This window comes from Phodopus roborovskii, unplaced genomic scaffold (assembly GCF_943737965.1).
Source record: "Phodopus roborovskii unplaced genomic scaffold, PHOROB, whole genome shotgun sequence".
Classification (NCBI taxonomy): domain Eukaryota; kingdom Metazoa; phylum Chordata; class Mammalia; order Rodentia; family Cricetidae; genus Phodopus; species Phodopus roborovskii.
This window is the reverse complement of record NW_026126459.1, coordinates 22,924,877-22,949,408: the sequence shown is the minus strand read 5'-3', so window position 1 is coordinate 22,949,408 and position 24,532 is coordinate 22,924,877. Positions and strand designations below refer to the sequence as shown.

The window sequence follows — 24,532 nt, the reverse complement described above, 5'->3', positions numbered from 1 at the left end:
GTGCCAGGCTGCCAGCTGGGAGCCTGATTATGAGTGGTAGAAGAGAAAGGATGTTCCTGTCCCTGGCACATATGATAGGAAGCCTAAAGAATGGGCATTCATGCATGAGATGAATGCCTTGTTTTTGCTTAAATACTCCCATCTTTTTGCTCCTCCAATCCTATTAGTGTAAAGAAACAAAGCATGTGGCCATTTGCACGGGAATAACAAGGGTACTCATTACAGAAGTTGTCTGCATCACCAAAGCTTCTCCAAGAGCAAGCTGTAGAGTACCTGCTTGAAATTCATGACTCAATCAGTCACTCATTACATATGCAATTAGCCTGGGTGAGAATGGATACCATTTCGATGCCCTTGACATCCCATTTCTCTATCCCAAGTTATTTACCCCCTTTTCCCCTTCTCAACTCTGAGGAACCAGTTTGTTCTAGAGTGTGGACAGACAGACAATGCAGGCACATTTCCATCCATCTACTTAATGGATATGACTTTATTTTTGTGACACAGGGCCTATATATTCTTGGCAGGCCTTTCTCATAGAGATCCTCCTGCCTCTGCCTCCCAAGTGCTGGGATTAAAGGGGTGTGCTGCTGCTACACTGCATCCATGGCTAAGATTTGTAACTGTGACTTCAGAATACAGCAGCACTCACTGTTCCATGCCTCTTCCTAGACAAAGGCACAGGAGTGAGCCACCAGGTGGAAGCAGGCAGAACCTCAGGCATGTCATACTTTTTCTAAGGGGAATTAAGATTCCTGAGCAGCTTCCAGGCAGTCCTCTTACTCAACACAAGGATAAAGTAGGCATTCCACACTGGGTTTAAGAACAGACTTCTTACCCTGGGCATTGTAATGCCCTGCAATCTCCATTTGGGAGGCTGGGGCAGGTGGAGAATATGAGTTTAAGATCAACCTTGGTGACATACAGAGAGCCCCCTATCACAAGAATACAACTCAAAGAAAACCCTGGTATCTGAGTGGAACCTCATTTAAGTATGAGATCAGTAAATTGGTGGTTTTGTACAGAAAAATACAAACCCCTGCTGTCACCAGGGCCTTGGCAACAGCGGCATGGACATGTGCCTTGGGGACATTAGAGACTGGTTTCATCAACACGAAGGGGCCACAGACACCAAGGACAGGTTGTTCCAGCCATCAAGTGACCTAGAGATTTCAAGGACAAGGGACAAGCCAGCAGTGCCACTGCTTGTCTATTTTTGATGGATCGAGATGGGTGCAACTATCCCAAGAGCATAGCTTGCTTGGATATGGAGGTCACAAGTCCCTAAAGTAAGACCCCAGAGTCCCCAGGGGAGACTAATTTCCTCAGAGCCTGGCACAAATGACACCTATCAAGCACTCAATAAACGCCCGTCAAATAAGAGGGTACTGGGCAGGGAAGATGGTCTTACAGCAGCAAACCCACAGACTGCAGTAGGCTCACAGACAGACAGACAGACAGACACTGCAGCAGGCCCACTCTTCAGAAGAGTCTTTTATTAAAACTGGGTGACATCAATAAGGAGACAATACAAAAAAAATTTGGTCCATGAAAAACAAAACAAAACAAAACAAAACAAAAAAAAAAACAAACAAGCAAACAAAAAACCCACAATTCAGTTAATAAAGTCATCAACAGGGACACTGCAGGAGTGCTGAGTTTCCTCATGACGCTCCCAGCCAGGAGCCAGGCTGGGGCTCAGCTGCCCCAGGGTCGTCCAGTGTCACTGTAGTGAGAACCTTCCGAGGGAGGGGTAGAGGGCAGGGGGAGACGGGGAGAACACTGCTGCCCCCAGTACAGAACAGGCAGGGAAAGGGGACAGGAACACTGCTCGCAGGAGCCTGAGGTGGGGTGGGGAAGCAGGGGCTTTGTCAGTTCTGTGAGTTCAGAGCCCATGCTCAACGGAATCCCCCTGTGCCCAGCTGTCTCCCACCCTGCAGTGTTGTCTGCGAGCTGAGCCTGGGATATGCTAACTCCAGGCAGAAAAACCTGGAAGAACCTGAGGCTCCCCTGGAAAGATACAAAGATGCCGTTCCAAGGGGTCAGGGTACCACCTTCCTGCTGCTACCTGAGGGGTCTGAAGCTTTGAGGGCAGGGGGTGGGGAGTCACAAACCCATTTCAGACCTATTCTCCAGCCCTAGGCGCTTTCACTCCTCAGTGCCCTAGAAACCACCATTGGATTTCAACTGAGCAGACATGGGACAGGAAGACAGGGATGGCCTAGGGCTATACCCGTTTGATTTTAGGCCTGTTTCTCCATTTAAGGGAGGGGACAGGATGGAGTGAATGAAGAAGCCACTCCTCCAACAGCAGGAAGGAACAGCCTCCACTGGGAAGGGAAGGACAGCACCCCAGCTTTGGTCCCTGGGGCTCTAACAGAGAAAGGCAAGATCCCCCTCCCAAATGCCATGGGTTAGGAAATCCTGTATGTATCGGGCGGGTGGGCAGGCGGGCGGTTATGGGAGTGTGCAGGAGAGAGCAACACTTCAAAACACACTCCAATACTGACATGGACCCACTAAGGGGTCAGACAGCACTGAGACAGCAGGTCAGTCCAAAGAGCAGGGACCGACCTGGGGCTCAGTGAAGCCCAAGAGCCTGGGCTCCTTTAGTGCCAGAGGGCAAAGAGGAAAGGGAAAGTTTGCTCCAACCTGTGGAGGGAAGGGAGGAAGGTGAGTCACCAGGATGGTTTAAGGTCAACTAGCTCACAGAGTGCCCTAGGCCTGAGTCTCAGAGGAGGGGACAGCTCCCAACGTCTGGGTCTCCTCGTAAGGGCAAGATCAGTGTAGCTGGTCTCCCTGAAGACCACCTGGCCTCAAGAGGCCCCAGTCATTTCAGAGCATTGATTACCACTATGGGTTCTCTAACACTATCTAGAGGTCCTATGTAGACCAGGGATGGGATAGGGAGGTAGAGGCACATGGGAACTTTGTGGGGAGAAGCTGAGGGGGAAGGCTGGGGTGAAGAGGACAATAGGTGCCTGTGAAATAGAAATGTGACACCCTCTTCATCGTGATGCTGTCCTTGAACCAACAGCATCTCCTGGAATGCCTCAAGCAAAACCAGCACAGGTACATTGAGGCAGGCAGCACAGGGCCCCAACAGAATTGGTGCAGCCAGTGGGGGCGGAAGAGGCCCTATGTATTCCGGATTCCCAGGGCTTGTTCTAACTCTTGCCGCCTCTGCTGCACCTGAAGAGAAAACAGGAGTGGAGCTTGAGATGTTGAAAACCTAATACCCCTGGCCCCCATTCGAAGGTACAGACTCCTGTCTTCCTCATCTCTCTAGGGTGCCCCAGGCACAGCACCAACCTTGGAGTAGAAGTATCGGCACACAGCCTCTTGAGCCCAAGGCTGGAAGTAGAACTCAGCACGGCGTTCCTCTTCTGGGTTACCCACCACATCAGTCATAGTCTGAGAGAAGGGGAAGGAGAGAACAAATGTGATTCCTGCTTCCACATCTGCTCTCAGTTGAATCGTGTCCCTTGCCACCTGCCTCAAAGATGCTGAAATTCTAATTCCCCAGTATCTGTGAATGTGACCTGATATGGAAAATAGGGTCAAGTTAAGGTGAGCTCATTGGGATTGGCCCTAATGCAGTAAGTATAACTGGTGTCCTTATAAAGAAGGGAAATGTAGAGACAGACAGACACAATGAAGACATATGGAGAATGTCTCAAGCCTAAACTGAAGGATACCTGTGGTTCCCAGAAGCTAGCTGAGACCACAGAACAGCTCTGTTGATGCTTTCCTTCTGGGCTTCCAGTCTCCACCATTGGGACACAAATTCCCATTGCTTAAGCTACCAAGTCTGGGTCAGGCTTCTTTAAAACCTCCAGCAGACAAAGACAATGGCCCAGACTGCCACAGAGTTACCGCCAGGTGCAGGTCCTTTCTGGTGATCCTCTACTTAAAAGTGCATTGGTCAGAGGAGTCACAAGACAGACCCCTTGGCTGCTGCCTGGGCACACCTCCCTGCCTGAGATGACGATGATGATGCTCTTTTTTGGGAAGCATTTTCAACTCCATTCTCCATGCTCTCCCCAGAGAGTCTTCATGCACCTACTATTCTTTCTTCTCAACAATCTTACTAATCCCAGTTAGTTTGCCCATGGTTCACTATTTCTTTTAGCCACAGTAGCCTATTTTTTCCAAATGGAACACATATGTGGGAGAGCACAGACCACATTTTCAGCTCTAGCCCAAGAGCCTGGAGTCAAGTGACAATACTTAGAAGTATTAACTATAGGCCCGATGGTTCTGCCTTGATTTCCTTTCTCAACTGTAAAATGAACCCTGGGATGTGCTAAAAGAATGTGGTCCCTCAGCTCTTCAAGCCTTGCTGCTCTCTTGGATTCTCTCTGGATCCTTCCTAGGCTCTTTACCTTGAGGTCCCGGCACTGGGACTGAAGCCAATCATTGATAAAACCCTGAGGGTCTCGGGCAAAGCTCAGCATGAACTCTCGTTGGGTCTTCAGCTGGTTGATAGTTTCTATTGTCTCATGGATCTGAAAGGAGAATGGTCCATTTTTTTTTTTTTTGAGTATTTTTTATTTAATTTTATATAACAAAGTCCAGAATGGTCCATTTTTAAGCCAGGGAAACTCCAAGCTAAAGGCAGACCAAGGCTGACATTGCCACAGCTGCTCCCACCCCAGGTGCAGGGCCTGCTGCCGAGTCCACCAGGTGCCCTCACCCTTGGCTTTCTTTCAGAAAGTCCTGTGTTTGCTTCTCTATCCCAGCTAAGGGAAGTTGTTCTTCTATTCAATTCAATATGCACCACTACAAACTGTGACTACTTAGTCACTGCAGTCCAGAGTCTGTTTGCCATGTTCCAACAAATCCACATGCTTTCTTGGCATCTCAAGACACCCTAAAGGGAAATCTCCCAAATAAAACTGGTTATGCTTCCCCTAATTCCTCCTCTCCAATCTTAGTGGAGACTACTCTCCACCCAAGCCATGTCTTCTCTCTTAACCCCAGCCAAACAGAGGGTACATCCCTTCATTTCATTTTGACTTTCAAATCCTAACTCTACCCTCCCTGTCTGAGCCTTTACTGTGGAACCTGACAGACTATTAGTCTCACCTCCAAACTAGACTTGCTCCAGAGCTGCCCCTCTTAACCCTCTCCACCTATCCACCAACAGGAACAGCATTAGTACCTCCATGGTGAAGGCTTCTACCAGGCTCCTTGTCTCATCTGCAGGAGGCATACACAAGTTCTCTCCACACCAAAGCTGTCTGACCAGGTTCTCTTGTAGCTTCCTCTCCCTGAACATCGCACCCAGCAGGTACATCATGTCATGGTCAAGCATGACACATGACATGGGAGAGCTCTGCACTTCTGATTTGCTGGTTCTGAGGAAGTCTGCACTCCTAGCTGGCCTGGAGCTCATTATATACACAAGACTGGCCCTGAATTTGTGGTGCTTCCTGCTTCTGCCTCTAAGTGCCAGGGTTATAGAATGAACCACCATGCCTGGCTTTGCTTGTATTTCTGGGAACACACCAGGCTCATTCTCCTCTTTGGATTCCTACAATCCTTACCCTATTCTCTGGATTGTCCTCTGCCTTCCACACCCCAAACACCATTTTGCTCCCCCCCCCTCATCTATTAACTTCCATTCCATCCTTCAAAGTTTAACTGAGATGTCTATTCCCAGGGAAGCCCCTAAGTTATCTACGGTGTTTACAAAGAGCACTTTGGCTTTGCCTGCAGGGACTATGCCTACAGGGTTAATGGTAATGATGGTGGCAGCATGAACAACAGAGGAAGTCATATGCCGGGTATAAGCTCAAATCTTTAAAAACATAATCTTGTTTCATACAAGAGCAACCATATAAAAGCAGGATCATACATAGTCTTCATTTCAGAGACCAGAAACTGAGGCTCAATGACACTAAAAGGTATTGCCCAAACTGGGCACAGTGGCTCCTATCTGTAACCCAGCACTATGGAACATGACATAGGAGTATCACCATGAATTTGAGGCCACCCTAGCCTACAAGGAAGAGACTGACTCAAAATGCTAAAACACAACATGGTCAAAATTAAATGCATTCATGCATTTAACACAGTGAAAGCCTGACATAGATGGTTCTGGATATCAATATATTTTTAGTTAAAATCAAGAACCAAAAGGCAGCTAGAAACCATGACTAAGGGATGGAACAGAGACCCCTACCTTGTTGTCTAGAGTAGCAATCTCCTGCTGGCTGGCTGTAGACAGCAGGAAAGAATTCATCTGGGTCTTCAAAGTGTCATCCACTTCCACATCAATGTCATAACAAGCTGTCTTTTTCTGATCATTTGGGTCAACACTGGAGAGAAAATAGCAGGGTCTAGTAAAGAGCTTTTTTGAGACCTGCTTGCCAAAGGTCAGAAATATGGTCCAGGGATAAAGGGAAAAGGAAGATGCTCTACATCCTCCTCTGAGAGCTGTATGAAGTATGCATCTCCAAATGTCTGCACTTTAAATATACTAACTGTAAGTCACTAAATTGGGGTTTTATTCTATTTACTTATTATGTAGGTGAGAGGACAATCTGTGGGAGTAAGTTCTCTCTCTCTATCACATGGGTTCAAGAAACTGATGCCAGGTCATCAGGCCAGACAGTCAGCACCTTTAACCTGTTGAGGCACCTTGCTTGTCTCAGTTTGGTTTTTATAAAGTCACTGGTAAAATTCAAATATCACCAAAGATATTTTGTGAAAAGTTTAAAAACAGGAATTCAAACTGGACAGTGGCGATGCATGCCTTTAATCCCAGAATTAGGGGTGGAGGGTGGTAGCAGATCTCTGAGCTCAAGGCCAGACTGGTCTACATACAGATCCAGTCTGGACAGCCAGTGTAGACACAATGTACAAACACAGGCTGTAGAGTGACTACAGGTTGAGGGGTTTACAGACTAAGGAAGCACATACTACATACTACGTAGCATGGAACAAGGCAAAAAAGGCAAGGAGCTGATACTTAATGACAGGGCATGCTGCTGTCTAGAGATACCTAGCTCTCCAACGTCCAAATTAAGAAAAAAAGAAAGAAAGAAAAAAACAAAAAAACACCATCTGGAGGCCCCATCCTTCCTAAAATGATAGTCGCTAATTCCTCCCACAATGACAAGCTGGTAATCAAGTCTCCAAGGGGGATCGGGCCCTACTATGACGGCGCTGGCTGATTTCTAGCCACTAATATTCCAGCATTAACCAAGGAGAAAACAGTGCAACCACACAAGACACAGTAATCTGCAGGGCATATATCTGCAAAGGTTAATGAACAACAGGCAAGCAGAAGTTCATATCACTCCCACTTTTGATATAAGCTTATGTAATTTAAATCTAAATAGCAACTATGTCGAACAAGACCCCCGGCAGTCTGACAACAGGTTGTTTAAGCTGGTCCAAGGTGGCTCCAGCCACCACATCGTCTCAGATGAAGGCTCACCTGATGACATGATTAATAATGATGGGTTCTGGTGGCATAAGCAAGGCATGGAGCCGCTGAGGAATCTCTGAAAACTTCATCCGTTGAGATTCAAAGATCTGTGAGACAGAGGTAGCACCTGATTGGTACTTTCAATGCAACTAGACCCTCACAATAGAATGTGCCCTTCCTTTACATACCTGCTGGAGGTACTTGTCACAGATAACAAATTCTCGCTCATGAGGGTCCTGCAGCTTATGTGTTTTAATATATTGCCACAGTGCTTGGATGATCACGGGACGTGTCTGAGTATGGATGCCCAAGAGCCGAGCCAGGCGAGGGTCTAATTTAAACTGGGGAGGCTGCAGAGAACCAAAGAGTATAGAACCTAGGTGAAGCTAATAAGCTGGTTCCATATGCACTTTGGGGTGTTTAGTATGGTGACACATTCAATCTAACAAATACTAGTAAGTCTGGGTAGTAAAGTTACAGAAAGAACTCAGATGACAAAGAAAAACGGTTCTTTCTTAGTGCACTATAGTGGCAAAGCACTCACGAGCACACTTAGATCCTAGATGAGCAAACTCTCATTAGATGTGGCTGTGAACTCCAAATACCTGGTAATCCAGCATCAGCAGGACAGTACACCGCACATTCACATCTCCTGGTCGCTTCACCTGGAAGCCATCGGTCTCCTGGGTAGTGGCGGTCCTGTGCCACTACAGAGAGGAAGATGTCAGGGGTGCTCTTCCAGAGGAAGAGCTGGGGTGGGAGGGAAGAGCTTCTGTAATGACTCAACATTCAACTTTGCCTACGGAGGCTACTGGGGAACACAATAGCATGAGGCATCTGTAAGACGAAGTTACTGTCTGTGTAAGCAGAACCTGTTAGTTCTAACTGTTTGTGATGACTGCATTAAAAATGGCTTCAATTTCCAGAGATAAGTTTACCAATAAATAGATAATATACATGGAACAGAAACCTAAGGCAGCTTCAAAATGCATACCTACATGAATGTAGGTAGGTATGTGTGTGTGTGTGTATACATACATACATGTATGTATGTATGTATGTATATATATGAATGACATTTACCTGGATGACCATTTAATTCCCAAACATCCACTGAAAGCAGGTGTGATTAAACCCCTCTTAAAATGAGGAAAGTGCTACCTGGGAGGAGGAAGCAATCCACTGATGTCAATACATAAGGAGCCAAGCTCTGGTATGTCTTAGCCACGATACTCTACTGCTACAAAGTCAAGCATCTTTACAGATTTCTATCGACTCTACGACTTACTTCCCTTTTTAGATGGCAGAGCCCTTCCCATGTCTCTTAGTGGTTGAGGTTAAGGGGCTGCAGCTACAGTGGTAAAGAAATGGGCAGGTTAAGTTCACACGGAACACTAGACTATTCTGGGTTTGTGTCCCAAACACTGTTGGTAACAGTCTCCAAACACTGTACAACCAGGTGTTATAATGGATCTCTGGCTATTAGAAATATAAATGTAAAGGACCCTAGACAAACACTAGTACTCTATTAGTCCACCCACTAACTACAGCAACAGCTATCAGGAAAACACAACGTGTCAGGAACTACAGCCCACCAATACTTATAAGCAAGATGCAGAGATAGCCGAAGTGTAAGAGGACTCCATCGGAATTTTCTCTGGGGGCAGTGGTCAGGTGGGTCAAGTCAGATTGCAAGAGTTCTTGTGTCCCAACTAAGTACAGCTAGCGCCACCTAGAGGTCAATATGCAAACTGCAAAGGTGGAAATGCACACCTAGGCTAATCCTTTCTTTTATTCCTCCCTCTTTCCCTAGATGTTCAAGTTTGGCCATCACCCCCAATATGATTAAAGCCTGGAAGGCAGAACGACTCACTTCTACCAGGTGGTTGTCTGGCCCATAGAGGTCTTTGTCCAGTTCGATCACCAAGGACTTAAAAAAGGAAGAGAACTTTCTCTTTTGCTTGGTAGCATCGTATTTGGACAAGGCTGACTAGAAAAGAGATGGAAGGTGTCATGTTAGAAGAGGCCAGAAAGAAGTCCCCAAGACAAAGTTCTTTAAAAAGGAATTTCTAACCCCAATGGGGAAAAACCTCAAAAATATCTTCTGAATATGGCAAGGTGGCTGGCCATTAAGTCAGCCATGGTAGCAGCAGCACTGTAATAAGGACAGGACCTCTAACTTACCACTGTGGAGAGCAGGTTAAGCCAAACAGGTTAACATAACAAAGCACACTTGAACAGAGAAAAACCCCACTGCAGAGGGGGAATGAATGAATGAATGAATGAATGAATCACAGGCAAAAGTAGCAGAACAAAGACATGACAGCAGACAGACTGGACCTACGCACAGGAGATACTGATTCTCTTGCAAAAATACATTCAAACGATCTCACCTGCACGCGGTTAAAAATAGCGCCAGAGAGCAGGGGATGAGTGAAAAGCGAGCCTCCCCAAGGAGCTGCTGGGTGGGAAGTGTGGGGCTCTCACTGAGCTGATATTCCCCTTGGAGCAACAAAGAGCCAAGCCTTTGGAGACTTCTATCATACTTAAAACTGTGCTATCTCCATGGGAAAACAGAGATAACCTCAGGGAACATGGCCTCAAATGCTAAGCATATACTCAGGAGGTGGGGATGAGGGACTACTGAAATAATCTGCAGATGCTGCTAAATCCAAAGGCTAGCATCACCAGACAGAGTAAACATCCACTCAGATCCTAGGACAATAATGGTTTCCATTTGATACCAGTGAGGCTGTGGGAGCAGATACAAAGGACCATTGTCTTTGTGTGCAGGGAATACAGGGTCTTTCCCCCACCCAACCCCCCTGCTTCCGGAAGCTCCCAGCAGGAACTATGAGCACCAGTCAGGCTTCCTGCTGACCACACAACATTGCTCATCAACAAGAGCTCCTGCCCTGAACACAACATCAACACAGAGGACCTTCAACTCACATCCTCCAGGAGCCGTCCTTCTACCCGGAGCTCCCAGGAAGCCACTGTCCCTTCCCCGTCCTCTGCATCTGACTTAGCCGGATTGAAAGTGTTAGAGATGAAAATTCGCAGCTTCCGTTTTTGCTGAGGAAGGCAGAAACAGATTGATGATGGGGCTTCAGTAGTATGATGTTAAAGACAAAGGTTTTCTAGGCTGGCTTATGACAGGTGGATAAATACTCCACTTAGAAGAATACAGGCCCTGAGCCTGAGCATAAATAAATATGCTGGGACACCAGGTAGAGAAAATCATACAGAGTGGCAGGTCCCCAAGGTAGCAAGTAGTTACAGCAAAAACAAGGACAGGGTATATTTCTGGTGCAAGAGACATCAAAAGTTCCCCCGCCCCTTTCCCTGCCAGCTGTTCTACACTTATACTCCTAATGTAATTCCTGTTTGTAGGCGGAAGGGAAAGATACAATTTAAATGCCAAGGAGAGCTGTGCTGTGCTTTTTGATTTTTCATCCTAAGCATGGAGAAGGTTCCTATTTCCTCCCTTGACCCAATGCCTAGTGCTTTCCTGTGTTACCTTGATGGGACGTTTCAAGGCCTCCTGGATATCTAGCCGTTTCCTCATAATAGTCTGGTCCAGTTTCCTTTCAAAAGCCAGGAGATCCATATAGGCCTGTGATTCTGGTACCAATTCCCGAATCTTAGGAACAGAAAGATATGATTGGACCCTAGAGCTGATCACTTGTACTTTTTCTCAGCCACTACATCTTGAAGAAGACCTCTAGAGCCTGCACTCACCCTTTGAGGTAGGATTTTGTCAGCCATCTTCTTTTTCTTTGCACTGTTTGGAATATATACAGTTATCAGGGCGGGATGAACTGTCAGACATGAGCTAAACTGTCAGCACCTTCGTTGATAGCACTAAGGCCTGTAAAACGACTGTCCCATCACCATCGACAACTCCCTCTCCACCTCCACCAGGACCCCAGGAAGCCTTGACTGGGCAGCACCGTTTGGTGATATAGCACCATTTCCTGGTTCAGTACTCCCACCACCTGCATCCTCACAGGCCTCCTCCAAGTGGCTTCCTTCCTTCACCCAGGGGTTCGTCTTACTTGTGATTTCGATTTTGGACCGCCTGCTGCTGGACCTGCTGGATCTGTTGAGGCGCAGGTCTCTTGCGGGACTGGTCCATCCCTGACTGGGCCAAGCCAGGTCGGACTGAAGGGTTCCCCCCATAGCCAGGAGGTCCCATGGAAGGTCCCTGAGGTGCCATCCGACTGCCTGGCAGCATACCTGGTCTCTACAGAAGGGAGAGGACCCCAAGATGTCATACCTTTCCTTTACAGTCCCACCAAGAAATGAAAAGTGATGGAAGCCTGAATTTTTGGAACCGAGCAAGGACAGGCGTGGGAAAGGTAGGGTGGAGGCCAATCACACAGCCTTCTTTCTGCCTCTTTGAAATTTGGTAACTGGACCTTCTTCAGGCCTGGTAGTGGTTTCATAGAATATAGGGTCTAAAACCAGATTAGACTCAAATTTTCTGATCTATGTTGGATCTGACTCACCAGACATCTCTAGTCCTACATTTACTTTACTCAGCTAGCTATCTTCTCAATGTGCAGCTCTAACTTGGGTGTTCCTCTGGACACTGAGCTGCCCATCCCGGGCCCTCTTCACCCACCCTGGTTCCACACTCACTCCTCAAAAGCAAACAATGCCGCTGGGAGCAGGTGAGGATGCTAACCTCCTCCCCCCCACCCCGCTCTTCCTCCGTATTGCTTCCCCCCACCTCCATCCAGGACCCGAGTCCCTCCCAAGGGAGTCCCTCCCACTTCTCCCTCACCCCTGTCAGTCCTCCGCCTTCGCTCGGCCCCGCCCCCGGCCCACGCGCCCCTCCTCCTGCCCCACTCACCGGATAGGCCGCCCCGGGCATCGGGGAGCGGTACAGCCCTTGACCCGGCGCCGGGCCCATTCGCACGGGAGGCCCGGGAGTTCCGCCTGGGCCCAGAGCAGCCGCCACGCCTGCCCCTCCCGAGGCTCCGGCGCCGCCGCTCGGAGCCACAGACTGGAAACCCGCCCGGGCCGCCATCTTCCCGGAGCCGCCGCTGCAGCTGCACAAAGAACCGGAACCGGAACTCCCCCCGCCCCCCGCGCGCCCCCCGAGCGCCTGGGCTGTTTGTGGGTCCGGCCCGCCGGCGGGCACGGACGGCTCGGGGCAGCGAGACTACGGGCTAGAGGGGGCAACTAGCGGAAAAGGCGTGCTGACCACTCCCTCCCGCCTTCGCGGTCCAGGAGGGGCACCATAGAGAAGCGATGTGCGGATAGAGAGGTGACGGGAGCGGGCGCCTCCAAGCGGGAGGAGGACGACAAGGCGTTGGAAAGAGACTAGCGCACCCCGCAGGCTGAAGACTGTGGCTTCTCAGCATAGTGCTTTTACCTCCCCAAAGCATTCTGTTTGCTTTGCTTTCTATTCTCCTACTGCTCGGACTCCGGGTATTAAAGAGAGAAACACGCCGTTTATTCGTTTTACAAACGAAAAAACTGAACTCAAAGGAGGGAAATTTCTTGGCAAAAACAAACCATTAAGTTAAAAGAAAAGCCATCCTGGATTCTGGTTTTTTGGCTGGTAGCCGGTTCTCATTTCACAGATAATGGCTCAATCCGATGCGGGAACTTCACCCTTCGTCTCAGACCATTGCCTTCAGATATTAATGAATTTTGACCTGAATCCTCTCCAAAGTCTCCTGGAAATCTGTTGCCGTTCATTACCTTGCTCGTTCACTGCCCAGTGATCCAAACTATCCTGAACCTGCCCTTTTCTAGGAGGATCAGTGTTTACCTGATCAAATATGTAGGGTCTCATTTAGCCCAACCTTGTAGTAAACTCACTCTGTAATGAAAGATCGTTGCTTCCATCTCCCTGGAATTACAGGTGTAGCCACCACTCAAATTCCTTACTCTAGTCAACATGGCCCTCAAGGGTAATACCTATATTCTAATGGTAATACCTATAAACTCTTCAACCAAAAAGAACAACACTGGAGAGGAGATGGTTGAAACCCAGTTTATTAGACCAGAGGCATGCGTCACCCAGAGCCCCGCCTGCCGTCCCCCAGCCGGTGGTGCACACTTCTCATGCCCCTGCTTCCTTCTGGGGAGGTCTGCTGTTTACAGAACTCTAGGGAACCAAGAATTCTCAGAGATGCTATAGCCTCGCTCTCTGGCTCCAGTCCAACGCACATAGGTGATCTGCCCTCAAGTCCTGTTTGGGGATTAGAGCCCAAGAGACAGTGCGGGCAGAGAAGTCCTGGAAAGGGATTGGGGCTCTGGCCTGGGAAGAGTGCCTGGTAGGGGTGGGGAGGGCCTCTAACTCAACTTGTGGTCCCTTAAGGTAGGGACACACAACAGCAGAGCCCTCAACTCCTCCTCTAGGCCTATCTCTTTCCTCACATGACCAAACCCTGCCTCACCAGAACATACAAGTGGTGGCCTGGATATCAAAGTGAGGAAGGGACACTGGACACCCAGAGAAGAGAAAGGCCCCTGAATGAGGACCTCAGCTTCTGTCTGTGGGTACCCACTGCCCCAGCTGCAAGAGTCACCAATCCCCAGCCTCCTCTGTCTCTAACGCTCTTGGCTTAGTGTCTAGCATAGCTCCCTTCCTGGATAAGCACTACCTCCTCGGCAGTCCCTTCCCCCAGGGAGGCCATGGTCAGCCAGGCAAAGGACATTGGGATAGATAGGTGGGACAAGGAAGAGGGTATGTTAAGGCTGTGGGGAGGGCAGAGGGTGCCCCGGTTGTGGGGGCCAAGGGTGAGGCCAGAAAGAGGCAGAGCTTGTAATTCACAGCTTCCTTTATGTCGCCACCGAGACAGTGCGAAGGTTACAATGCGCGTGTCGTCTCCTTGTGCTTCTCGAAGGGATGTGTGTACACAGTACAGACACCAGGGGGGAGTCCAACTCTTTATACAGGCAAAGGCATTCAGAGACAGGGAATGGGTAGAAACAAAAGGGAACACTTGGGTGGGGAGGATGATTCTCAGAGACGAGAAGGAGCGCTGGAGACAAACAGGGTTGGAGGGAAGTATATACAGAGATATAGCAATATAGAGTCTGTATCATATAGAAATAGAAAATGCAGATGAGGTTGTCAAGAGAAGCAAATGAAGGCGGGGAAGAGGAGCGGTCCATAAGAAAATTTATGGATGTGGCCCTCTGCAAAGGCCCCTGAGAGAGAAGCCAGGGAGGTCAGGCCCCGGTACCCTCTCCCCGAGCTGGAAGCTAATTGCCAGCCAGGTATCATAAGGGATAGAGAGGAAGGCTGCCTCTTAGGACTTTTCTCCAGCAGCTTTGGGGTGGAGGTGACTAACAGATATTGGGATGTGGCCGACAGCACCAGGGCCACATGGAGTTCTGTGTCTAGTTCTTCACAAGATCCTCTACCCCCTAGTGATTCCGTGTGATTGAGGGCATTTAGTTCTTACCTGGAGACTTGGGCTTGTGGGGAGTCATGGGCTGAGAGAGTCTCTTAAGGCTAGGGAAGCCCCCTCACGAGCCCTCTCCCTTATGGTACATTCTCTGGTTTGGGGTCAAATTTCAGACCCTAGAGATCCCCTCCACCCCTCACTAGGAGGGGGCTTTGGTGACTGGTGGCAGCAGAATGTAGGTGGACACTCAGATGACAGACAGCCAGACAGACAGAATTCAGGCTTGGAGCTAGGGGAGGCAGCATGGAGCAGAGAGGGGCAGCCTGAGGTCCTGGCTGGATCTCTCTCTTTCTCTCTTTTTATATTAGTTTAATTTTGTTAAAATAAAAAGATGGGGCAGAGGCAGGGAGAGGACCATGGTGAAGTCTCCTTTCTCACCAGGCAAGAGGGAACCACTGCACAAGAGAGCAGTCGAGTCCTCGGGGCTGACGGGGGCAGTTGGGGGCCCCTTGTTCTCCTAGCCCTCCCCACCTAGGCCTTTGGTACATTGGCCTGCGGGGGCTTAGCAGGTAAAGTCCTCAAATGTGCCTCGAGCGGGATGGTGAGGTAGGATGTTGGCAGCGTATGTCATCCCGGCAGGATGGCCCCGGAGGCTCTCGCAGGGATTCTAGCGGAGGGAAACAAGACAGGGACAGGTTACAGAGAAGGCTGCAGGTAAAAAGGTAGCATGGAGACAGGATTGTTGTGAGGCTTTGGGGGAAGGGGCAGGCCAGAGGGTGCCCCGTGCCTTGCTCCCTCACGTGTCTTTTGACGTCATCCAGGCTGAGTGCTACGCCCTTATCTGCACTGCTCCTCTTGGCCTCCTTCTGGCATTTCCCTCGTCTACACAATCGGTGCTTAATGACCTGGGAGAGGTAGGGGCAGCTTGGGTGGACTGGAACTCCCAACCCCGAGTAGCCCTGCCCAGCCCAGCCCCCCCTTACCTCATAGGCATAGTCAAAGAGTTCAAGCACTGTGAGGATGCTGGCCCCGATGAACAACCCCATCTGGCCCCCGATGTCACCTGCAGGGTCAGGTTGGAGAGGTTAGTGGGCTCAGGGCACCAAGGGCAGAGGGGCAATGAGGCTCAATGGGACTGGGGAAGGCCAGCCATGTTTGCAGAGATCAACACCTTGATACAGAAGGATCAGTGTTTTTATTCTTTATGCTTTTCTGTATTTTCCTACTTTTCCAAAATGAGTAGTTATTATTCAGAGAGAGAATGAAGTCTTTATAATGCACTACTTGCTTAGCATCCAGTCCACTTTCAAGGACATGTGAAAGTTTCTGCTCTGTCCTTCAGCCCCTTCCTCTGACCTACTAGCTTGTCTTTTCCACTTTGTCCTGAGAGACGGCCCTGCCCTTCCTCCATGTCATGCCACACTAGAGGGAGGGCTCAGGGAAAGACCCCTGAGGATGGGATGCACCGGGAGCACTAATCACTGGGTAGAAGGGGGCCATGTCATGTCCCAGCCATAGGTGCCATTCACAAGCTCACCCAAGAGCCCTGCGATCTCATAGGCCTTTTTCTGCTCGATGGTCTCATAGTTGAGGACTTCAAAGAAAATGTCCAGCACCAGGATGTTCTCCCTATGCAGGAGTGAGAGGAGGAGAGCTAGGTTCAAGTCATGTCTCTGCCCCTTACCAGACATGTAATCTTAGCATGTTTGTTTCCATACTCCTAAAGGAGATCCTGCCTTCTAGAGGTGCTGTGAGGATTCAATTAAATGGCATGTATGAAAAGACACATTGCATGCTGGTAACTGGGAGGTAACTCCAGTTAGAGCAAGGAAGATGGAGCTAGAAGATGGGGGGAAGAGGGCTTGCATTACTTATTCCAGTTTGATCTCCCCACATACAACCCGCACTCGTTGGTTGCCTCTTGGACTTTCTGTAAATTCTCTCCACTCCCTTGTGCCTGTGAGACTCCCGTTAAAAGTCACTCATACCCTCTCCAGTCCTTGCACAAGGGCCTGCCCTGCACAGGTAAGTCCTTACCCTATGTACTGCTCAGATTTGTTGAACTTCTTGGCCAGGTACTTGGCTGAGGCTTTGCTGGGGATCTTGACCATGGACAGCTCCTTGCCATAACGTGTCAGGTTGCAGGGCATTTCACACACGCAGTATTCCTGGTCTTTCTCCACTAGGAAGTCTGTGCCCGTGTGAGGAGGCACCAGTTGCCAGGACCTTCTCAACATGGACACACTGGCCCTGCCCAAAGGATCCCTAGGGTCCCTTCTCCTTCGCCTCAGCCCTGTGTCTAACTTTAGCTCATCTTCACCCAGCCTCTCTCTCATGAGTCATTCCCTCAGGGTTCTCAAGGACCAACTCTCAGGCTGAAAGAGGGTGAAGGCCCCTCCCAAGAGACCCTTACTAATTCTCCACAGGACCTTTGATGGTACAGTTCTCAGCATTTAGAGACTGCTGCTGGTGGACGCACAGCCTAATGCAGAGGTTCAGCCTTGATCTTAGTCCCCTGTGCATGAGGCAGGCAGTACTTTCTTCCCTCCCTCTAAGTGCCCCAGGTCAGGTGCTTACCCAGGGCAGGATCTGCACACTCCTTGTACTGCTCTGGAGTGCAGTATGGGGCATCCCCTACAAAGGAGAGAAGGTGGGACAGGGAGAGATTAAAGGGGTCTTGTGATGGCATAGTACTGTATAAGGAGGAAGCTGGAAGATGGGGCAGTAGGAGTAGTCATCCCTAGTACACTGGAAGTGACCTACTCTCACAGTTCCACCCCTTCTAGACCCTTCTATCCCTTTCTGTAGATATAGGCAGGGACTGAGAGATAGGAGCCAGAAAGATAAGAAAACAGAGTGATCTGGGACCAGGGGTAGGGAGGCCAATACAGCTGGACCAATACAGGTGAGGGGCAGTGCAGCCTGAGGTTCCAGGACTGTGCTTGGAATCTTGGGGCCTGACCTGGCATGTGTACCATACGGCAGTTGCAATTTTCCACCAGGTAGCGTGTCTCACAATCAATGCGGCAGGCGGTGATGCTGTAGGAGTCGAAGAAGTCCGAGTCCATGGTAACAGCATTGCAGGTGCCCCAGGGTGAGGGCAGGTAGATGAGCTGCTGGGAGAGCCGGCGAGCTGGGGAAGTGTGGGGACTTCTCCCCCAACTCACCTAGTGGACTTCTCTGGCAAGATACAGAACTCAGGAGTTGTATCCCTGCACCTCTAAAGGTCTTAGTCTATGAAGTATTTCTTCCATTCTCGGTCACCCCCCCCCCGTGTGTGTGTGTGTGTGTGTGTGTGTGTGTGTTTTGCACGTGAGTATGACTGCCCCCCATGCATAGCTCAGAAGTAGAAGTAGATATTGGATTTCTTTCTGTGTATTGTTTGAAAGGCAGGATCTCTTACTGAACCTGGGCCTTACTGGCCAGCTAGCCCCAAGGATCCACCTGTGTTTGCACACCCCAGCCCAGACTTGGGTTACAGGTATGTACTGCCTGATTTTTACACAGGTGTTACGAATCTCAGTTGAGGTCCTCATGCTTGTATAATAAACACTACCCATTGAGCCATCTTCCCAGTTCCCCAGAACCCCATCTTGACTCCTCAGCATACAACCCCAGAAGCAGCTTTCTGCAGCCCCTCACCCTCTGCTCCTGGCAAGACACAAAGGTCTGAAAGCCTGGGGCCACGCCAAAGCCCAGCTGGTCGATGAAAGGAGGTTCATCCTGGCTATGGATCTGCACTTTGATACCTGCTTCGAAGGATGTCTCGTCTGTAAAGATAAAGATGTGTGAGTCGGGAGGGTTTCCAAGTATCTGATCATCTTCAGAGCCTGGGGCATCATAACTCCCCTGATAATAAGCAGTCTCAACTGGGACTTGGTGAGGAGGCTCTGGGGTTCTAGCACACTTCTAGCTTCCTATGTTAGCAGCTCTGTAGTGCTCCAGTGACCTCTGCATCCTACATATATCTTTTCTTACCTGATGTCTATGATGTATCTTGGTGTTTCAGATTATTTCTTCTGGAGTGCCACTGTCTCAGCCACTCCATTTCTCCTCATCCCTTTCTCTCTCCCCATCTCTCTGCCCCTAAGTCCCCTGAGACCAGACAAGCAGGCAGCCCAAGAAGAGAGGGAGATATTTATAGAGTGAGTGGTGGCCACTGATGGAAGAGGATGCTGGTTACCTTGGAGAGTGACTGAACCAGGAAGGGGGAGCCAGGAAATGGAGAGTGTGGAAGTCACATGGAAGCAAAGACAGACATGGAGTGATCTTGGGAGAAAGGGGAAGGGTCTGAGCCTGGCATCAGGGGCACACAGTGGGGCCCCAGTTGAGTCTAGGGTCCGTGGATGGGGCTCCTGAGCAGGGTAACATACCAGTCTCTCCCCACACAGGCAGATATTCATCTTGCTGGATATCCAGCATGATCTCCAGGCCATTGCCAGTCCCGCCTTTCATGGTCTTCAGCCGTGGCCGCCCATCTTGGCCTGAGTTGAATGTGTAACACTTCCCATACCGTGTGAAGACCTGGTGGAAGGCAGCACAGAGCTTGAGAGTCCAGATAGGCTTCTGGTGGGCTTAACCAGTGGGAAATACAGGGGATCAAATGCAGGCAGAGAGAGAGAGAGAGAGGGACAGAGAAAGAGAGATAGAGAGAGACAGGGGCAGAGAGAGACAGAGACAGACAGGGACAGAGAGAGACAGAGAGGGGGCTCTGGTCCCCTCTCCTGGCCTGTCTGTGACACTGGCAATGGCTTAGACCCTCCATGATCGTAGCCCTTCCAGGACTCCCTTTGTGCACCTTCAGCCTAGAAGTGATAAGGATTTGGTCCCATGGCTTCCTTCATCTTCCACACAGCTTTGCAGACAGCCCCTTTGTTAAAGTCTTTTCAACTGAACTATCAAGAGACAATCTTTTTCTTGCTAGGACCCTACATACACATCTCCATCACCATGATCCTATAACCTCTGAGGCCCTCTGAAGTAGATCTTTAGATCTTCGCTTTGGGATTTCAACCTGAGCTAGAAGTCCTCTCCCAAGACCCTCCTCCATATCTAAGCCCCTCAAAGCTAAGCCCTTTAGTTTCTTTCTGCTATCAGCCTCTCATGGCCACCTTTTTCTTTGTTCCCTTATCACTAGAACCTGAAAGCAGACACAGATGCCGTGCCAAGAACCAAACTTACTTGGCATATCACCTCCTCCCCCAGGACTCAGGACTGAGTACCAAGGCATAGCATGTTGGGGTGTTCTCAAGCTCTGAGGGCCTCAAAGCAGATACCTTCCTTGTTAGGTCCTGTATCTTCTGCCCTCCCGAAGCCCAGTGGCCAAAACCACCAGGTCACAATCATTTCAGGGACGGAGATAACACCCACGTGTTCCTACATGGTAGGACATAGAGGGGTGATGTGGAGAAAGGCCAGGCATCTGAAATCTGCAGGGACCAGAGGGGCCAGGCAGAACTGCAGGTCAAACTGGAAAGATGGTGGATGGCAGGTGGCTCCTAATTAGGAAGTCCCTCCACCTCTGGGTGGGGAGACTAAAGAGAAAGGTGACAATTTCTAATGATGGCTTCCTTCAGGAAGAAAGTCCTGGCCACTTAATCAGAGCTGGGAGCATGAGCTTTGGTTTAGAGGGTTCCCAACTTTCCAAACAGATGGATCACACACACACACACACACACACACACACGCACACACACACACACACACACACACACATACGCACAATACTCTCACACACTCACATCTCTCTCTCTCTCTCTCTCTCTCTCACAGAGCTGGTAGGGGGTCAACTCCCAATGGGGAAGGACACAGAAGACAAAGTAAGGATACAATGAAGTCCCTGCTGTGTCCCTGCTGACAAAGTGTTGAGGATGAAGGTGGGGGCTATCCCCTCCATCTGTGACCCTTTCTGCACCTCTAGAGATGAGGTGACCTCCCACCATCACTCCAGAGCTGGCCAGAACATAGCTCCCACCCCACCCCCGATCAGAGGCTGAGTTCATAGCTAAAGCAAAGCCCCAGGACTGTGCTGCACCATGAAGAAGTCTGGGGAAAGAGCAGATGAGACTAGAGACTAATCCAGGCAACAGAACAGCAGCTAATTACGATGGGGACATGTTTCAAGACACAACCAGGAAGAGCTGTGAACCTGGGGCTCTTAGTCCAGCTCCAGACTCTGGGATCCCAGGTAAGCTCTGGTCCAGGTCAGGCAGGTTTCAGCATTTTCCAGCCCTTGCCCCAGGAGCTGATGGCCAGAGAAAGCCATGCCATATACTTTTGGGGTATTGTGCTAAGCATGGGCCCTACTCACCACTGAGAAGTTATGGGGGCCACAGGGACCCCCACAGTAGGAACAATAGAGCAGCATGTCCTCCAGCCGGTGGCAGGAGCGATTGTAGAAACGATGGAGATTAAAGGGCTCCCCAGAGAAGGCCTCTGGCCCAGGTGGAGCAAGGGGCACCCCAGGATCATCGCTTTCATCCAGCCCTAGCATGGGGGCCAGGTAGAGCAGGTCAGGGTAGCTGAGCTGGGACAACCGCACAGCGTTGGTGTTACAGAGTGTGACCGCCGGGAAGACCAGCTCTGTGGTGGCCACTTCATCTAGCAAAGTCACGTGCGGGTAGCTGAGGTAATAAGCAACTCGGTCCCCTACCTGGCACAGAAAGGCACCCAGTGCTATGACAAAAGCCACTGCCCACAGGGCCTGCCTTGGCCCTGGGCCCCCTTCCACAAAGACATGGCTGGCACCATGGAGGGTACAGCTGTTGGCGAAGGCCACCAAGTCCCTAGGTGAGTCCCCCTCATCAGGCTCCCTCTTTAGTGCCTCGTTTTCCTTCTCTTCCTCTTCCTCTTCCTCTTCTGAGCTGTCCTGCTGCTGCCGGTGGTGGTGAGGATCCCAGATATCTCCCATGGGTCCTGGAGCCTCCTCTCCAGAGGAGAATGACACAGAACAAAAGATCTGGATGGGCATCTTCTCCAGGGACAGGAGGAAGGTGCCGGCAGGAAGCAGATGGGACTTGTGGTGTGGTCCAGCAGGGCCAGCTAAGGAGCCCTTTGGCCAGGCCCAGCTGTTTGTCCTTCCTCACCAGCGCCTCTGTGGCAGTGTGGCTGAGCTGGGGCAGGCACAGGGAGGAGGACCAGACTGCCCTGCCAGGGAGGGAGGGAGGGAGGACAGTGTCTGTGCCGATGAATAATTGATGGCAGTGGGGAGGAAGGCCTGCAGGGGAGGAGGGGAGCTGAAGACCTTTGCCTGGCACTGGTTCCAGTGTGGAGGAAGGTTTTTAGCAAAGTGAAGTCCCTGGGAAAGTTTGGTGAGGTGACATCCAATGCAGTCCTTTCCTCAGGATGACCTCAGTTGCTGCCCTCTTACAGGTCATACATGCTCACTCTTTCCTCCAACAGCTCCTGGGCACGTCCATCAGTCTCAGCATCCCAATTTTGCCTTCTGCCTTATTCTTCCTCACTCTTCTCTAGATTTTCTTCTGGGATATCCAAGCCTCAGGCCCTCTGTGCATAGTGCATAGGCACTACGAAAATCTCTGATTCCTCTCCACCCATCCATCATCATTCCTATTGTTTCCTTGACCCTGCATCCCCCAGCCTACCCTCCGGTCTCTCTAATTATTCCTTTGATACTTACTTTCCAGTTTATATTCCTCCCCAGCCTCTGTGTCTCTGCAGTCACTCACTCCCTTGACCCATAAGTCCCCTCCAGCTAGTCCCTTACTCCCTTTCTCCCTTGACCTACAACTCTATTTTAGGCCCACATCCTTCCCACAAGCTCACCACACTTAGGTCTCATTCCCTCCCCCACCCTTTTTTGTGGTTTGTGGGGTGGCCCAGGTTCCATTAGCAGCAATTTCTCACTGACCACAGACTCAATTCTGACCAGTTCCCAGCATTGGGGGAGGGATTCTTGAAGCTGAAAAGCTTGCTGACAGAAACTTCTAACCCTTCTACAGCTTGCCCTACCCTCCACCACACACACACACACACACACACACACACACACACACACACCCTAAAAAAACTAGCCAGTTTAGAAGGGGGGGTGTGAGAAGTTTGTGGCTATTGTGCAGACAGAAGGTTCTGGGGCAGGAGAAGTGTTAGGAGCCAGCCTGAGAGCTCCCCCCAAACCCTAGCATCAGACCCCTGAGTCCTGCAGCTCTCTCAGGTCTGTGTCCCATTCTCTACCCCTGGACTCCTGACCTCTCTGTGCCCTGATTGCCCAGGGCCACTGGTTGAGGAACTTGAGCCACCAGCTAGGTCTCTAGGGCCAAGAAGGTGACCTAGGAGAGGGAAGGGAGGGAAGCAGACAAAACAGATTAACTCTTTCTCAGTAATTCCAGGAGTAGTTTGAGGCTGAACAAGTCCACCTGGGCCTTCCCATTCCTTAGGGTTTCTAAGGCCTAGCCCCACTCCAACACTATTCCATGTGCAGGAAAGACCCTGGGATGTGTTGGGATGAGAGGCAGGGTGCTGGGTTCTAGAAGAGCTCGCTGCTGGGCAGCTTTGGGTCTCAGTTTCGCTGCTGGGACATGAAGCCCCAGAAGAAAATCCTTGGGGTCTGGCCCCTCTCCAGCCTTCCACTGCCACTAGACACACCTCAGTTCTATTTGTTCTTCCCTCTGGGCGACAGGCAGCAACTGGCCTCTCAGCCTCCCCTGTCCCTATCTACAGTTCATGTCACGTGACCTTGCCCAATTCCCTGCTTAAAACTCCTCAGTGCTTCCCAGAAAGCTAATCCCCTAAGATGGACCCATATAACAGAAAGCCCCTCATTTCTGATACTGCCCCCCAATCCAGCATCCAGCTACCAGAAGCCTCACAGACACGCTAGGCTCACCCACGTCCCCAGGACTTTTGGTTAGCTTCTACTCATTTTTTCTCATCTTTTTTATTATTACCGTGTGTGTGAGGTTGGGAGTCTGGTGGTCAGAAGACAACTTTCCTGGATTGGTTTTCGTTTTCCACACTCAGAATCAGACTCCAGCCATCAGGCTCTGTGCTTTTACCTGCTGAGTCATCTTGCTGGCTCTGATGATATCATCATCATTATTATATTACTGTTATTGTTGTTATTTTCAACATGGTCTCACTATGTAGAACAGGCTGGCCTTGAGCTCACAGAGCTCCAACTGCCTCTGCCTCCCAAGTGCTGAGATTAAAGGTACACCACCATGTCTGGTCTCTCTGATCTATCTATTTATTATTTATTTAATGTCGATGGGTGTTTTGCCTGCCTGTGTGACTATGCACCACAGTGTGTACAACACTAAGGTCAGAAGAGGGTGTCAGATCCCCTGGAACTGAAGTCACAGACCACCAGAAGCTGGTGGAGAGCCACTGTGTGGGTGCTGGGGATGGACCAGGTGTCCTCTAGAGGAGCCGCTGTGCTCTCCACTGCCGAGCCAGCTCTCCAGTCCCAGCCCTCTGATCATCCTAAGGATAGCTCTCCCTGCATTGCTGTCCCTGAACTCCTGGGCTCTTCTGTCTTTCTGTCTCTCCTCCCAAGCAGTTGGGTTTATGGCCACTACGCCCAGCTCCCCACTTCTTTTTCAATACCCTATTATTACATTCCTACAACAAGAAGTCTTCCCTGACTCCACAGGGCACAGTGACTGCCCAGGGCTCAGACAGAAGGGTCCAGTCTCTACCCAGGCATTGCAGATGTGAGGCAGTCCACATCCTGAGAGGGAATGATTAAGGTACAGGCTACATC

General features: G+C 50.1%; 2 protein-coding genes across 6 annotated transcripts in view; both read right to left on the bottom strand.

Moving 5' to 3' along the window:
- Positions 1-1,479: 1,479 nt before the first annotated feature.
- Smarcd1 (SWI/SNF related, matrix associated, actin dependent regulator of chromatin, subfamily d, member 1) lies at positions 1,480-12,681 on the bottom strand. The gene is made up of 13 exons (XM_051189889.1): positions 12,297-12,681; positions 11,497-11,684; positions 11,180-11,222; positions 10,959-11,081; positions 10,391-10,513; positions 9,312-9,428; positions 8,044-8,145; positions 7,627-7,788; positions 7,448-7,545; positions 6,188-6,323; positions 4,386-4,508; positions 3,313-3,414; positions 1,480-3,192 (listed from the first exon to the last, which is right to left on the bottom strand). Exons 1-13 carry the CDS (start codon positions 12,471-12,473, stop codon positions 3,139-3,141), a joined length of 1,548 nt encoding a protein of 515 aa, XP_051045846.1. The 5' UTR covers positions 12,474-12,681; the 3' UTR covers positions 1,480-3,138.
- A 1,653-nt stretch (positions 12,682-14,334) lies between these two features.
- Positions 14,335-24,532, bottom strand: part of Asic1 (acid sensing ion channel subunit 1) — a 28,230-nt gene continuing 18,032 nt past the window's right edge. The window contains exons 1-10 of one of the 5 annotated variants that reach the window (XM_051189886.1): positions 21,122-21,894; positions 19,185-19,335; positions 18,454-18,581; positions 17,774-17,927; positions 17,389-17,445; positions 16,849-17,002; positions 16,349-16,440; positions 15,795-15,874; positions 15,599-15,716; positions 14,335-15,478 (exon numbers count right to left, since the gene is read on the bottom strand). In XM_051189886.1, coding sequence (XP_051045843.1) covers positions 15,390-15,478; positions 15,599-15,716; positions 15,795-15,874; positions 16,349-16,440; positions 16,849-17,002; positions 17,389-17,445; positions 17,774-17,927; positions 18,454-18,581; positions 19,185-19,335; positions 21,122-21,781 — 1,683 coding nt within the window. In that variant the 5' untranslated portion in view covers positions 21,782-21,894 and the 3' untranslated portion in view covers positions 14,335-15,389. Of the gene's footprint in view, positions 15,479-15,598; positions 15,717-15,794; positions 15,875-16,348; positions 16,441-16,848; positions 17,003-17,388; positions 17,446-17,773; positions 17,928-18,453; positions 18,582-19,184; positions 19,336-21,121; positions 21,895-24,532 lie in introns of those variants that run through there. The other 4 variants (XM_051189884.1, XM_051189885.1, XM_051189887.1 and 1 more) reach the window with 4 other exon arrangements.

Bases quoted from the DNA above. Each gene is read 5' to 3' on its own strand.
- Smarcd1 (XM_051189889.1), bottom strand. From the start codon at position 12,473: ATGGCGGCCCGGGCGGGTTTCCAGTCTGTGGCTCCGAGCGGCGGCGCC. The intron at 11,223-11,496 runs GTAAGACGAACC...TATTCCAAACAG, and splicing joins GTCCAAAATCGAAATCACAA to TGCAAAGAAAAAGAAGATGG. The intron at 3,193-3,312 runs GTTGGTGCTGTG...TTTTCTCTTCAG, and splicing joins GCCGATACTTCTACTCCAAG to GTGCAGCAGAGGCGGCAAGA.